Source organism: Cervus elaphus, chromosome 23, assembly GCF_910594005.1.
Source record: "Cervus elaphus chromosome 23, mCerEla1.1, whole genome shotgun sequence".
Lineage (NCBI taxonomy): Eukaryota > Metazoa > Chordata > Mammalia > Artiodactyla > Cervidae > Cervus > Cervus elaphus.
In genome coordinates, this window is record NC_057837.1 from 51,422,058 (window position 1) to 51,436,144 (window position 14,087).

Consider the following 14,087-nt stretch of genomic DNA (forward strand, 5'->3'; position numbering starts at 1 on the left):
CGCAGGCGTGATGGTGCCCGGGCAGAGCTGTCCTGCATACCAGTCTCCCTCTCCAGCACTGGTGTGTTAAGGGCAAAGAGGGCCATGATGGGGACACAGGGAAATCTGCTCACAAACTGCGCAGGATTCCTCCCACACCTCATGGCTCAGTTTTGCACAGAGGTGTCTGAGGTGCCCACCTGCTGATTTACACCTCTGTCAGACTGCCAAATCTTCCTCTGAGGTGGTCTGAAAACTGGCAAACTTTTTAAAACATTTTTCTCCCTTTTCTTAAGGTTCTGTTGACCAAACTGTAAAAATAAGTGAAACAGAACACAAACACCCAGAACAAAACCCACATTTTTATCAGATCTACTTTTATTTCAGAAGGAAGTTTGTATTATAGTATTTACTTCTGTTTATATACAAGTTCTTCACATTTATTTTTAAAATGCACAGACCTCCCTTAGTTCTCTTGTTCCTGCTTAAATTAGCTGTTATTTTACAATACAAAAAATACCAAAAAATTGCAGTCCTAAATGTATGTATAACACCCACAATCCCCAGCAATGAAATAGTTTACAATACTTACTCCATATTTACATGAGTGCAATATATGCTAAATTATACATATTAACAAACTAAGCTTGAATCCAAACCAAAAACTCCCCAAACAAAACAAAACTGTAAATAACTATAAAACATTTCCAGAGCCAGAATTAGTTCAACAAAACAGGCTTCACTAGTGTTTAGAATGTTTTGTGCACAAATTCAGTTACTGAAAGTCAATTCCATTATTGCCTTTACAAGAGAAGGCGCCAGTTTTCCTCTCCAACAAATCATCTCCCTGCAGGTGAAGGTGTTCATGAATTTGGACAACTCAGGGGAAACGTCTCTTGGTGGGCTTGGCTCTCTACAAACCATGACGGTGATTTTTATGGTTTGAGCCATTTGGTAAACTGAGTAAACATTTCAGGCTGAGAGCCAGTGCACGGTCCAAGGCTAGACCCTCTGCCTTCCTGGGTCCGTCCTCAAGTGGCCAATTTTCACAGAAACCACTGCAACGAAAGGTCTTCTGGGATGACAGGTTTGAGGAGCTGGATTCTGCTGTAATTCTCAAGAGCTGCTTTTCCATCTGTCACTGCCCTAGTGTTAGCTTAGGTTGTCAGATAAGTACTTAGTGAATATTTGTTGAATCATTCCCACCCCCTCTCTAAATACACTCTACTAAATTGAAGGAGCAAGATTTGCACTGAAAGGTAAAGTGTCTTTTTCTAAAACACCACTCTGGTCTTTCCATTTGCCCCAGATTTCCTGGGGCATCTCTACTCTTGTTACCTCAGGCCTTACCCACTGATATTCCAGTATTTTCCCTATGCTGACAGTCTCTGTCCAGGGCTGCTTTTCTTCCAGGTTAGCTCAGGCAGCATATGGTTGCTCTCTCTCCACACCTCCTCCCACATTTAGAGGTGATCCTCAAAGGAAACAAAGACTTCTCCCCAAACAGTATGGGAAGGGGGCAGGAGGTGGGCAGGAGGCAAGGGTGAGGTTCTCCATGGGGAAACAGGAGGAGCTAATTATCAACAAAGCAGCTGCCCACTCCCACCCCCAGTTTTCAGCATAGTTAACTATGGTCCTAGGAAATGGTCATCAAAAATTTACACAAAATCATAACAAAATGCAGCCTGAAAAAACCCCCTTTTTGAAAATCTGACTAGATCTACGGTATAGTCTTTGTATCTTAAGTCTAAGAGAAACATTTCTCAGGATAAGACTGGTCTTTTCCCTGCTACCCACAGCACCAAGAGGCTGACAGGAAGATTTACAATGCACTTGCAGAGCTGATGACAGTGACAGAGACATTCCAGCTGCCAGCGAGCCTCTTCACACACTGCCCACATTTTCATACGTGCACTGACAGATGAGTCCTGCTTTAAAAGTTATCCAATTGGTCCCAGATGCATTTGAACACATGGGCACAATGGGGATGCCTTTCTCGGCTTTATCATCACTGTACGAGAGGACTTCTCTGAGCCTGGATATTCATTATATGGCACAAAAACACATTAGGTCAAACTTGGACACCGTTATGTTTAATAAAAATACATTAAGATATTTTTGTTTTATGTACACTCTGAATGTCCAAACATTCGGACACTATTGTATAGTTATGTACAAGTGCAATATCTATGTTTTCATAACTATTTTAATTTATATACAGGCTCTGAAGTTCCAGATGACTTCCTCTCAGTAACTGGCTCTAAGCTGAGTGCCTCGTTCTCCTGCCACACCCTTCTTCTGGCCCGAGCCTGAAGAAAGCTGTTTGCTACTGGCTGCAAAGGAGAAGCAGCTGGATTCAGTTGTTTCTCTACTGTTGGAGCAGAATTAAACTTCACTTGCTCCTTCCTTCCTTTTAAAAAATAAACATTATCTTTTAGAAAAAAAAGAAAACCAGGTGGCTATGGGACACGGTGCTTATTATTTCAAGGCAGGGAACTACCATGGGGAGGAGGCTTCTTTCCCAAGCAAACACTAGTCCTTTGAACAAACAAGGACTTCCTTTGTGGGAGGATCCTCTCCAATGGCCTCCTGGTAATTACAGGGTGAAGGGCCAGTCCACGGCAGGCTCTCTGGGGGTACCGTGATCTGGAGCAGAGATGTAGGGAGCTTCTAAGAGGAGGGATCTGCTCTAGAACCGTCTGCTCTTTAACAATGATGTGAAAAAGCAGCATTTTGAGAGGCAAGTCTCAAAGTAGAGGTGTTTTGTGCATCAGACAGTGTTTTATGGTTCAACATCCTTGAAAACATCTTTCCAGGCAATTCTTCATGGGAGGGGTTAGTGTTGGGGAACAGATAATACTCCCTCTCTCTAGGTACTCCATATAAAGGTGAAATGCCACAGTTTTTGCTCTTTTGAGTATTAATTTCTCCAAATTCACAAACTTGAGCATTGTTGTCTAAAGGTCTACCCTTCCTGAACCCCTGCACACCGCCCCCCGCCCCCGCCCCCAACACCAGGGTAATGCTAGAGAACTCCTGGGTTTTGAAGCAGAGAGAGGTCCTGGGAAGCTGCTGCATAATGCCAGAATACAGAGCACCACGGACAGGACAACATGACATCTAGGCAGTTGCCTGGGGAGACGAGCAGGGACTGCCCTACCCCACTTCAATTTGGTCACGACTTCAATTTGGTCACTTCATTTGGCATGGTTTTCTCTCCTTGTCCATTTTTCTCATGTGCTTTTCATCCTTATCAGGATTCACTGCCCTCCCTACAGCCACCCCTTGAATCTAGAAGGGAGCATGGGAGGCCTGAGTCCCTCCTGGGGTAAAGAGGACAGACAGCTCCAGGCTGTTCTCCAGGTTCTGCCTGACAACAGGAGACCGGCCCTCTCTTGGCACTCCACCTGCAGCCTGAAAATGAAGAATGACCCACCACCTTAAACAGGCTACAGAAACAAATTGCTGCTCTTTGATCAAGGGGTCCCAAGTGCTGTCATGCTCTTTTCGGCTCAAGGGAGACATGTAACATGAGCAAGCCCCTCCCTCTGTGGTGCCTGGGCAGGAGTGGCCAGAGGGGCTGAAGCAAACATTAGGCCAAATCTGGGGCAGGGAGGCACATGGGAACATGCCTTAGATAGTGTCCTTTTTGAAAAACAGGAGCGTTCACAGTTAGGTCCTTTCTGCATTCCTCTCAATCCCTGCTACGTTAAATGTTTCTTGGGGTGAGAAAACTTTCCTGGCTGCAAATTAGATTTTAGAAAAGAGCAGATTGCCAATGATAGCTATTTACGTTTTATAAGAATGTAGGAATGCAATTATGTAAAAACTTATGCTTACTAACTTTCCAATTGCTAGATCTATTTAAAGTCTAGGCACTTAGTGTGTGTGTGTGTGAGAGAGAGAGAGAGAGAGAGAGCGCGCAAGTGGCAGAGACAGAGAGACAGAGAGAGGTAAAGAGGAAAGAGAAGGATAGGGAAGGAGAGAGAGAGAACTTCAAATGGATTAAGACTAAATTAATCACGTTGCTACAGAAAACTACATATTATATTAGTTTACATTCCAAGTAACACTGCTGACCTTGACATTTAAAATAGCCCCCTTCTATCTTGTGATTCAAAAGAGATGGACCATTATTAATTCTCAACTAGAAAAAAAGTTACTCCCTGGAAGAGAGATATTTGCCTAAATCGTGCAAGAATAAATAGCACATCTTTTAAAAAAGATAGCAGGCTTCAGATGAAAAGTTAATTCATCTGACTAGTTTTTAAAAGACCACATTCAAGAATGACTGATGATAAATGTCTACTTGTAAACACTACATCTTTGTTTTTTGCACAGTTGAGACAGTCCCAGGGACAGTTTTCCACAAGTGAACCTGAGTGTCATTCTTAGCTCTCTCACTCGCTCTACACCGGCCTCCTCCAGCAACAACTGGATCACCCCGGACCTGTAATTAAATCAATTATTTCCTAGACGAAAGTAAAAGGTTAGATGCTGGAGTAGAGATGGGAGAAACTGTCAAAGAAAGCTTGTGAACATGCAGAGGAGGTGGATGATTCGAGGGTTTCCAGTCTTCTGCCCCGCACCGCGTCTTCTCCCTGCCTGCTCCCTCCTGGCAGACGGCTCTGGCACGCCACTCCTTGCTCACAGGGAGTCCTGGCCCCAGCATCAAATGCAGGTCCCAGGCTGCGCAGGGGGCTGCTGTTTTCGGTTTCTCACTGCTCCTGACTTCTCTTTGTATACTACTGGCATCTGCTGAGAAATGTCCACCAGGGCGCTGGCCACTGCGAGCCCTTGGGAGAACCCAAAGAAGGAACACATGTTAAGGAACAACTTGCTTTTATTTAGAAAATAATTGAAAAAAATTTCTTTTTATGTTCCCCTGGTGCAATAAATAAATAAAAGTATATACATGGGAAAAACCTTACTTTTAACCTGTATCTCCCTCCATATTCCCCCCTTCCATCAGAGTAATTGCTTTCATTAGTTTGTATATATTCTTTCAGGGTTTATTTGTACAAATACATATTTTCCTCCTCTTCCCCTTTTTACATAAAAGGAGTACCTTACTTTTCAGCAGATCAGCCAAGCAAAGTGCTCTGCCTAGTGGTGGAGCATGTAAGTAAGATTGCAGACATGCTTTAAGCACTAAGTTTCACCTGTCTTTTTCTCTAAAAAAAAGCTGCACTATTTATGATGAAATTCAGATTCATTCCACACTGCCCAGCTAGCACTATTATTATTTTGATATCTATACCACAATAATAGTTAGGATAGACTCTGGGGCCAGACTTTGGAATAAGCAAGGTTCTTTAACCTCCCAGTGCCTCAGTTTCCTCATTTGTAAATGGGGAACAGCACAGGGCTTGTGTGAGGAGTCAGTGAGTGAACTGATGGGAAGTTTCAGAATGGTACCTGGCTTTCCACCTCCATTACCACCTTTGCTTTGGGGACTGGTGAGTCCATCTCCCTTCTGTATTGGTAATTGATTAACTTGATGTTCACTAGGGAAGGCACAATCCTGGGGAAGTTGGATTCCTATGTTTGTGAAAAGGCCAGACAGGCTCATAGCCCTGTTGAGGCCTCCAGGAGCCATGCTAAAGGAGTTTCTTACTCCACCTGCTGAGCAGCTTTTAAGTGCCAGGTTTAGTACCTGGCATGCAGTGGGGAATCCACACCAGTGACCACTGTTACAGCAAAGACACAGCCAGGTGCTTTGGGAGTCCAGAGAAGGGCACTGTTTAAAATGGAGGTAAACCCTAGTCACAGCCATCAGTAAAGAAAAGACATCCAGATTGGAAGGGAAGAAAACTGTCATTATCTGCACATGATAAGATACTATACACAGAAAAACCTAAAGTCTCCACCAAAAAACTATTAGAACAAATGAATTCAGTAAAGTTGTAGGATACAAGATTAGTACAAGGAAATCTATTGCTTTTCTATACACTAATAAGGAACTACCAGAAAGAGAAAGCAAGAAAATAATCTCATTTAAAATTACATCAAACAGAATAAAATACCTAAGAATAAACTTAACTAAAGACTTTTAATCTTATAACTATAAAACATTTACAAAGGAATCTAAAAAGAAAGAAATGGAAAGACATCCCATGTTCTTGAACTAGAAGAATACTATTAAAATGTCCATACCATCTAAAGCAATCTACAGCGTTAAGGCAGCCCCTATCAAAATAACCATGACATTTCCCACAGAACTAAAACAAATAATCCTAAAATTAATATGGAACCACAAAAGACCCTGAATTGCCAATGCAATCTCATAAAAAAGAAAAAAGAATGAAGCTTGAGATATCATGCTCCCTGACTTCAGACTACACTAAAAAGCTAGAGTAATCAAAACAGCATGGTTTCCCAAGAAAAACAGACACATAGATCAGTGGAACAGAATAGAGAGCCATGAGAGAATAAAGAATAGAGAATAAATTCATGCACTTATGGTCAATTAATCCATGACAAAGGAGGCAAGAATATACAATGGAGAAAAATCTGTTCTATAAGTGGTTCTGGGAAAACTAGACAGCTACATGTAAAAGAATGAGATCAGAACATCTCCTCACACCACATATATAAAGACTGGAGTGTAAAACCTGAAACCATAAAGACCCCAGATGAGAACATAGGTAGAACACTCTTTATATAAATTGTAGCACTATTTCTTTGGCTCTGTCAATAAAGCAAAAGAAATAAAAGCAAACATAAATAAATGTGACTAAAAGTTTTTTTGTTTTTTTTTTTTTAACTTTTCTTGAAGCCCTGAGAAAATGAAAAGACAACCTATGAATGGGAGAAAATATTTGGAAATGATATGACCAATAAGGGGTTAATGTCTAAAATATATAAACAGCTCATAAATTCATCAAAAAAACAAACAACCGAATTAAAAAAATAGAAGGCCTGAATAGACATTTTCCAAAGAAGCTAACAAGCAGCATAGAGATGGCTGACAGGCACATGAAAAGTTGCTCAATATCACTCATCATAAGGAAAATGCAAATCAAAATCACGATGAGGTATCATCTCCCATCTGTCAGAATGGCTACCAACAGAAAGACCACAAATAACAAATGTCAGTGAAGATTTGGAGAAAAAGGAACCCTTGGTACACTGTTGGTGGGAATGTAAATTGGTGAAGCCACTGTGGAAAACAGTATGGAATTTCCTCAAAAAACTAAAAGTAGAACTACCATATGATCCAGTAATTCCATTCCTGAGTATACATCCAAAGAAAACAAAAATACTAATTCGAAAAGATACGTGCACCTGAATGTTCACAGCAATGGTCACAGCATTATTCATAACAGCCAAGATATGGAAGCAACCTAAGTATCCATAAATAGATGAATGGATATGAAGATGTGGTGTGTGTATACACACCCACCTACACATACACAAACACCATGGAATACTACTCAATTATAAAAAAGAATGGCATTCTGCCATTTGCAATAATATGAAAAATCCTAGAGATTATTATACCTAGTGAAGTCAGAGAGAGAAAGAGAAATACTCCATGTTTTTACTTATATGTGGAATCTAAAATAAGAGAACAAACAAACACATATATAATGAAACAGACTCACAGACATAGAGAACAAAGTGCTGGTTACCAGTGGTGACAGGGAAGGCAGGAGGGGCAAGACAGGGGTATAGGATTAAGAGACACAAACTACTATGTATCAAATATAAGCAACAAGGGTATGCTGTATAGCACCAAAATATAACCATTCTTTCTTTATTTAAAGAATGGTTTTAGCTACAGAAGAATGGCTTGGATGCCGGGGCGGGGGTGGCGGGGTGGGGGGGCAGGGGCTGGGGCTGTGATTTTAGAGGTCAAGGGTAGAAGAAGCTGACTACATAGGAGAGATGGCAGCTGAGACAAGACTGGAGATGCGGCAGAGTAAATGAAACAAAACGGAAGAGCGAGACTCCAGACGCAGGACTAGCAGAACTTGCCCATGAATTATACACAGAGAGGTGAGCACTGCCTAGGACGACCCTTTAGTTTCTGACTTGAGCAACTCGCTAAATTCCTCAGTAAAGTGAATTCCTTAATTGAGATGGAGATCAAATGACCAAACTGGTTGGAAAGACGCAAGCTCTACTCTGAACATTTTAGGTTTGATAAGACTTTGAAGCACAAGTGGACGGGTCACGTAAGCAATCTAATAACTGAGTATGAAGCTTGGTGAAGGGAACAGAGTCAGAGATATGAACCTGCGAAAGACAGAAGGGAGAGGTTACTTAACATTGGGGAATATGAATTCACACTGAAAGAGCAAAACAGCCTTGCGTTTGGCACAAGGAACCTTAAGGTGTAGAGACTGGAAAGGAGACTAGCCATTATTTTATAATAACTTTAAATGTAGTACAGTCTATTAAAAATACTGGATCACACCTGAGAGGCTAATATAATCTTGTAAATCAACTATACTTTAATAAAAATAAATAAAATGGGGAAATAGAGAAGGGGGTGGCAGAGATGGTCCCATCCTACTGGTAGGTCTCAAGCAGTGAGCAGGTCTTCATCAGATTGGGACACATAAGGCAAAGCTTGGAGCAGGGAAGGTCACAGTGTTGCAAGTCTGTCACCCCTGCACCCCCAGCACCTTGCCCTTGGGGAGCACCAGTCAATGTCTGCTTAGCTGGGCACTGACAGAAGATGCTGCTCCAGAGCATCACGTCAACGGGCCCTTCTGCCCTTGACATGGACAAAGCCAAGTTAGGGGCTCAACTCACTGAAATCCCTAGATGAGGGCAAATCAAGCCATTCACTTATGAAATGAAGACAATAAACCCTGACCTGGCCATGTCTAATGTCCTCCCTCGTGAGAACACCACAGACCCAGACCAGAGGCTTGCAGGATCATTGCAACTGAAAGCTGTCTAAAACATTTCTATTATTTGAGGCATCCCTTCAAAGTACTCCATGATTAATCAAGATACTTCCCAAACTGTATTCCACATTTCCTTTGTGTAAAAGAATGTTTATCTAAATTATGATTCATGTATTTGATGGAGCAGTGTAAAAGATGGGTAAGATATTATATAGCAAGTTATAAAAATGTTTAAGATAGTTACATGAAAAAAGAAGAATAAAAATAAGAGTTACACAATCACTGCAACTAAATTGATGATAAGGGCTGGGAAGGAAACAGAACAGTGAAAATAGGTGCTACAGTAATGCTAGAAATACCAATTTGAGAACCACTAGCTTGAAGGAGCTAGCTGGAAGCCATGGGAGTAAGATGACTGAGGAAGAGTGCATGGAGCACAAAGGGAGAAAGCCTACAGTTAAGGGACAGCAAAGAAAGAGATAGTAAACGAGCAACACAGCCGGGGTGGAGGAAGCACTGGTGGCAAAGGAAGGTTTGGCTGGAAGCATTAATACCACTGGCAGGCTAAGGAGGCTGACGAAGTGAGGAAGGAATGGTGACCTTAGAAAGAGGGGTTAAGGAATACAGGGGCAATGGGATCATCTTTCCAAATCCTCACAATGACACAAGGCAGGCACTACAGGCATACCTAATTTTATTGTGCTCACAGATACTGTGGTGGTGTTTTTTTAAAAAAATCGAAGGTTTATGGCAACCCTGCACTGTCAGATAATAGTCAGCATTTTTTAGTAACAAAGCATTTTTAAATTAAATGAATGATGAACCGTGTCTTTTTAGACATAATACTATTGCATCTCAACAGACTACAGTATAATATAGATATAACATATGTACACTGGGAAAACAAAAAATCCGTGTGACTCACTTTCTTGTGATACTTGCTTTATTGCAGTTTTCTGGAACTGAACCTGCAATATCTCCTAGGTCTGCCTGAATGCAATATCACTTTTATAACCAAGTTCCCTATGAAAAAGAAGGAGTCTTCACACACCTAACACATAAACCTCATTTATCAATAACCATCATCTACTCACCGGACTGCCCAGGAGGAGGGATTCCACCGAGGCCTCGAGGGAGCCTCACAAACACAGAGAGAACAGCAGCTTTGTTGCCAAAACACGGCTCCAGGGCGATGGGCTTGGGGACAGTCTGGTGGAAGAAAACAAAGAATTACCTAACACGGTGTTCCCTGAGAAACACCTTCACAGCCTTTAGATGTGATTTTTAAAGACACCCCTTCGTTAGTTTCTATTGTTATGAAACATCAAACAAATCACAAACTTTGGAGCTTAAAACAGCACCTATTTATTATCTCAATTTTTTAGGTCACAAGTCCAGCTGAGATCTCTATAGGGTTCTCTGCTTAGGGATATAGGTCCGATTTATGTCTTCTATCAGTTCTGGAAAGTGCAAGTCACTCAGTCATGTCTGACTGTGACCCCATGAACTATACAGTTCATGGAATTCTCCAGGTCAGAATATTGGAGTTGGTAGCCTTTCCCTTCTACAGGGGATGTTCCCAACCCAGGGATTGAACCCAGGTCTCCCACACTGCAGGTGGCTTCTTCCAGCTAAGCCACCGGGGAGACCCAAGAATACTGGAGTGGGTAGCCTATCCCTTCTCCAGCAGATCTTCAAGACCCAGGAATCGAACCGGGGTCTCCTGCACTGCAGGCAGATTCTTTACCAACTGAGCTATCAGGGAAGCCCCAGGAAGAATTCTCAACTCTATCTCACAAGGTTCCGAGGGTCTCAGATCTTATCTTCAGAAGGCGGAACTCAAGTTATCAGCTGGGTTCCACTCCTACCAGGAGGCCCTGGGGAAGAACCAGCTTCAAGACTCATTCAATTCGTTGGCAGAATCTAGGTCCTCCAGGCTCTAGGTCTGAAGTCCCCATTTCCTTGCTAGCAGTTAGACAAGGGCCACTCTTCTTTTGGAGACCACTCATGTTCCTCTTCACAAGATCTCTCCAGCATGAAACCAGTGATGGTGCTCAAGTACTTCTCATGGTTCCTCTTCTGCCACCAGTGAGAGAAAGTGTTCCCTATATTTTAATGTCAACTACCCTCAGACTTTTTAAAAAAACAATTTAGCTGTGGTTCTCAGGCCCTACAGCATGCAGGCTTCAGTAATTGTGGCTCATGGGTTTAGTTGCTCCACAGCACGTGGAATCTTCCCCCATCAGGGATCAAACCCATGTTTCCTGCATTGGGAGGTGGATTCTTATCCACTGTGCCATCCGGGAAGTCCACGCTCAGACTTTAATTACTTCTGCAAAATCTCTTCACAGCAGAATCTGAAGTAGTGTTCGACTGAATAAACATGAGAGAGGAATCTTGGGGGCCATCTTCAGAATTATGCCATCAGTTTCTTCAAACTGGCTGAAGAAACTGCAGCGCAGGGAAACGACTAGATAAATATAACGGCTGAAGTGGTGAAACCACTTATGACCCAGGGGGGAGATGATGGTGGCCTAGATCAAGGTGATAGCTAACAGTGGTGGAAGTGGTGGCACAGTAGTCAGGACAAAGCTTTGAAGATAAAATCAAAAAGACTTGCTGACAGATGGGCTGTCCAGTGAGGATGAGAGCAAGGACAAGTCCAGGATGATTTTGGCCTGAGCAACTAGAATTGAGTTGGGGAAATTATGAGTATTGAGTTGGGGAAGTTATGCCAGAGGAGCAGGTGTGGGGAACAGTCTCTTGTTTTGAACATGTTAAGTTTGTTCAGATGCTTATTAAGACATCCAAGTGGGAATACTGAGCCAGCAACTTGATACATGAGTTGGACACCCAGAGGAGATTTTCAGTGGAGAGCTCAGGGTAAAAAGGATAAAAAGATTGCTACTGTCTGAATATTTGTGTACTCCCAAAACTCACGTTAAATTTTAACACCTAATGTTAATATTTGGAAGTGGGGCCTTTGGGAGATGATCAGGTCATGAGGGCATAGCCTCTGTGAATGGGATTAGTGCCCTTAGAAAGAGACCCTGAGAGCTCCCTCACCCCTTCTACCACGTAAAACTACAGCTAGAGGGATTCCCTGATGGTTCAGTGGTTAGGACTCTGTGTTTTCACTGATGAGGGCCCAGGTTCAATCCCAGGTCGGGAAACTAACATTCCATGCAAGCTGCATGGTATGGCAAAAAAAAAAAAAATTACAGCTAGAAAGTGCCATCTGTGAATCAGAAAGCAAGCCTTCATCAGACACTCATCTGCCAGTACCTTGATCTTAGATTTCCCATACTCCAGATCTGTGAGAAATTAATTTCTATTGTTTGTAAGCTACCCAGTCTCTGATATTTTGTTGTTAACACCCTGAACAGACTAAGGCAATAACCAAAGGTGCAGATGTGAAAGATGTGAAGTGAAGTGAAGTCGCCCAGTTGTATCCGACTCTTTGCGACCCCGTGGACTGTAGCCCACCAGGCTCCTCCGTCCATGGGATTCTCCAGGCAAGAATATTGGAGTGGGTGTGAGGAGAGGCCTAAAGACTGAGTCTGAGACAGCTGCCCACTAGTAAAAGCTGTTGGAAGATGAAGAGGGCTGACGAAGAATACACAGCACGAACGGCCAGAAGGTGAGTGTGTGGGGTCTTGACAAGAAATTCTAGACAGTGTTTTACTGGCTGTGCTGCAGGCTGCTGAGTGTGACACAGGGTGTTACTAAGACTTGTCTATTCTCCTCAATCCTACAAATTATCACTATTTTATCAGGACATTTTCTTAGATTTACAGCTGATTTACTCACTACTGCTTCTTATTCCACCCTCCTGGGGTAATTTTCCTCCTTTCTAGCGCATCCTTTATATATTTCTTTCATACAGGTCTGTTGGTGGCAAGTACTCAGTTTTCCCCGCAATCTGAAGACATCTTTATTTTATCCTTGTTCTTGAAAGGTAGGTACTAGGTACACTATTTGAGGTTGGCAGTTCTTCTCTTTCAATACTTGTAGCTTCTGAGAAGTCAGCTGTCAATCTGTCACTTCTTTGTACTCAACTTTTTTCCCCCTAGTTATTTTTTAATGTGGTAAAATACACATTACTTTGCTAGCATGTGAGATGAGTGCAATTGTGTGGTAGTTTGAACATTGTTTGGCATTGCTTTTCTTTGGGATTGGAATGAAAATTGACCTTTTTCAGTCCTGTGGCCACTGCTGAGTTTTCCAAATTTGCTGGCACATTGAGTACAGCACTTTAACAGCATCATCATTTAGGATTTGAAGTAGCTCAACTGGAATTCCATCACCTCTACTAACTTTGCTCGTAGCGATGCTTCCAAAAGCCCACTTGACTTTGCATTCCAGGATGTCTGGCTCTATGTGAGTGATCACACCATCGTGATTATCTGGGTCGTGAAGATCTTTTTTGTATAGTCCTGCTGTGTATTCTTGCCACTTCTTCTTAGTATCATCTTCTGTCCAAACCATTTCTGTCCTTTACTGTGCCCATCTTTGCATGAAATGTTCCCTTGGTATCTCTAATTTTCTTGAAGAGATCTCTAGTCTTTCCCACTCTATTGCTTTCCTCTATTTTGCATTGATCACTGAGGAAGGCTTTCTTATCTCTCCTTGCTATTCTCTGGAACTCTGCATTAAAATGGGTGTATCTTTCTTTTTCTCCTTTGCCTTTAGCTTCTCTTCTTTTGTCAGCTATTTTTAAGGCCTCCTCAGACAACCATTTTGCCTTTTTGCATTTCTTTTTCTTGGGGATGGTCTTGATCACTGCCTCCTGTACAAGATCACAAACCTCCGTCCATAGTTCTTCAGGCACTCTATCAGATCTAATTCCTTGCATCTATTTGTCACTTCCACTGTATACTCATAAGGGATTTGATTTAGGTCGTGCCTGGATGGTCTAGTGGTTTTCCCTACTTTCTTCAATTTAAGTCTGAATTTTACAATAAGGAGTTCATGATCTGAGCCACAGTCGGCTCCCGGTCTTGTTTTGCTGACTGCATAGACCTTCTCCGTCTTTGGCTGCAAAGAGTATAATCAATCTGATTTCGGTACTGACCATCTGATGATGTCCATGTGTAGACTCTTCTCGTGTTGTTGGAAGAGGGTGTCTCTCTTTGGCTCTGTCTCTTCATTCTTTCTGGAGTTATTTTTCCACTCTTCTCCAGTAGCATATTGGGTACGTATCAACCTGGGAGTTCATCTTTCAGTGTCGTATCTTTTTGCCTTTTG

At 42.2% G+C, this 14,087-nt stretch overlaps 1 protein-coding gene across 2 annotated transcripts in view; it reads right to left on the reverse strand.

Moving 5' to 3' along the window:
- Positions 1 to 337: 337 nt before the first annotated feature.
- The window catches only part of ATRN (attractin), a 186,658-nt gene continuing 172,908 nt past the window's right edge, over positions 338 to 14,087 (reverse strand). Inside the window, exons 28-29 of one of the 2 annotated variants that reach the window (XM_043884857.1) lie at positions 9,931 to 10,049; positions 338 to 4,775 (exon numbers count right to left, since the gene is read on the reverse strand). In XM_043884857.1, the coding sequence (XP_043740792.1) occupies positions 4,445 to 4,775; positions 9,931 to 10,049 (450 nt within the window). In that variant the 3' untranslated portion in view covers positions 338 to 4,444. The remainder of the gene's footprint in view (positions 4,776 to 9,930; positions 10,050 to 14,087) is intronic. The other variant, XM_043884855.1, reaches the window with a different exon arrangement.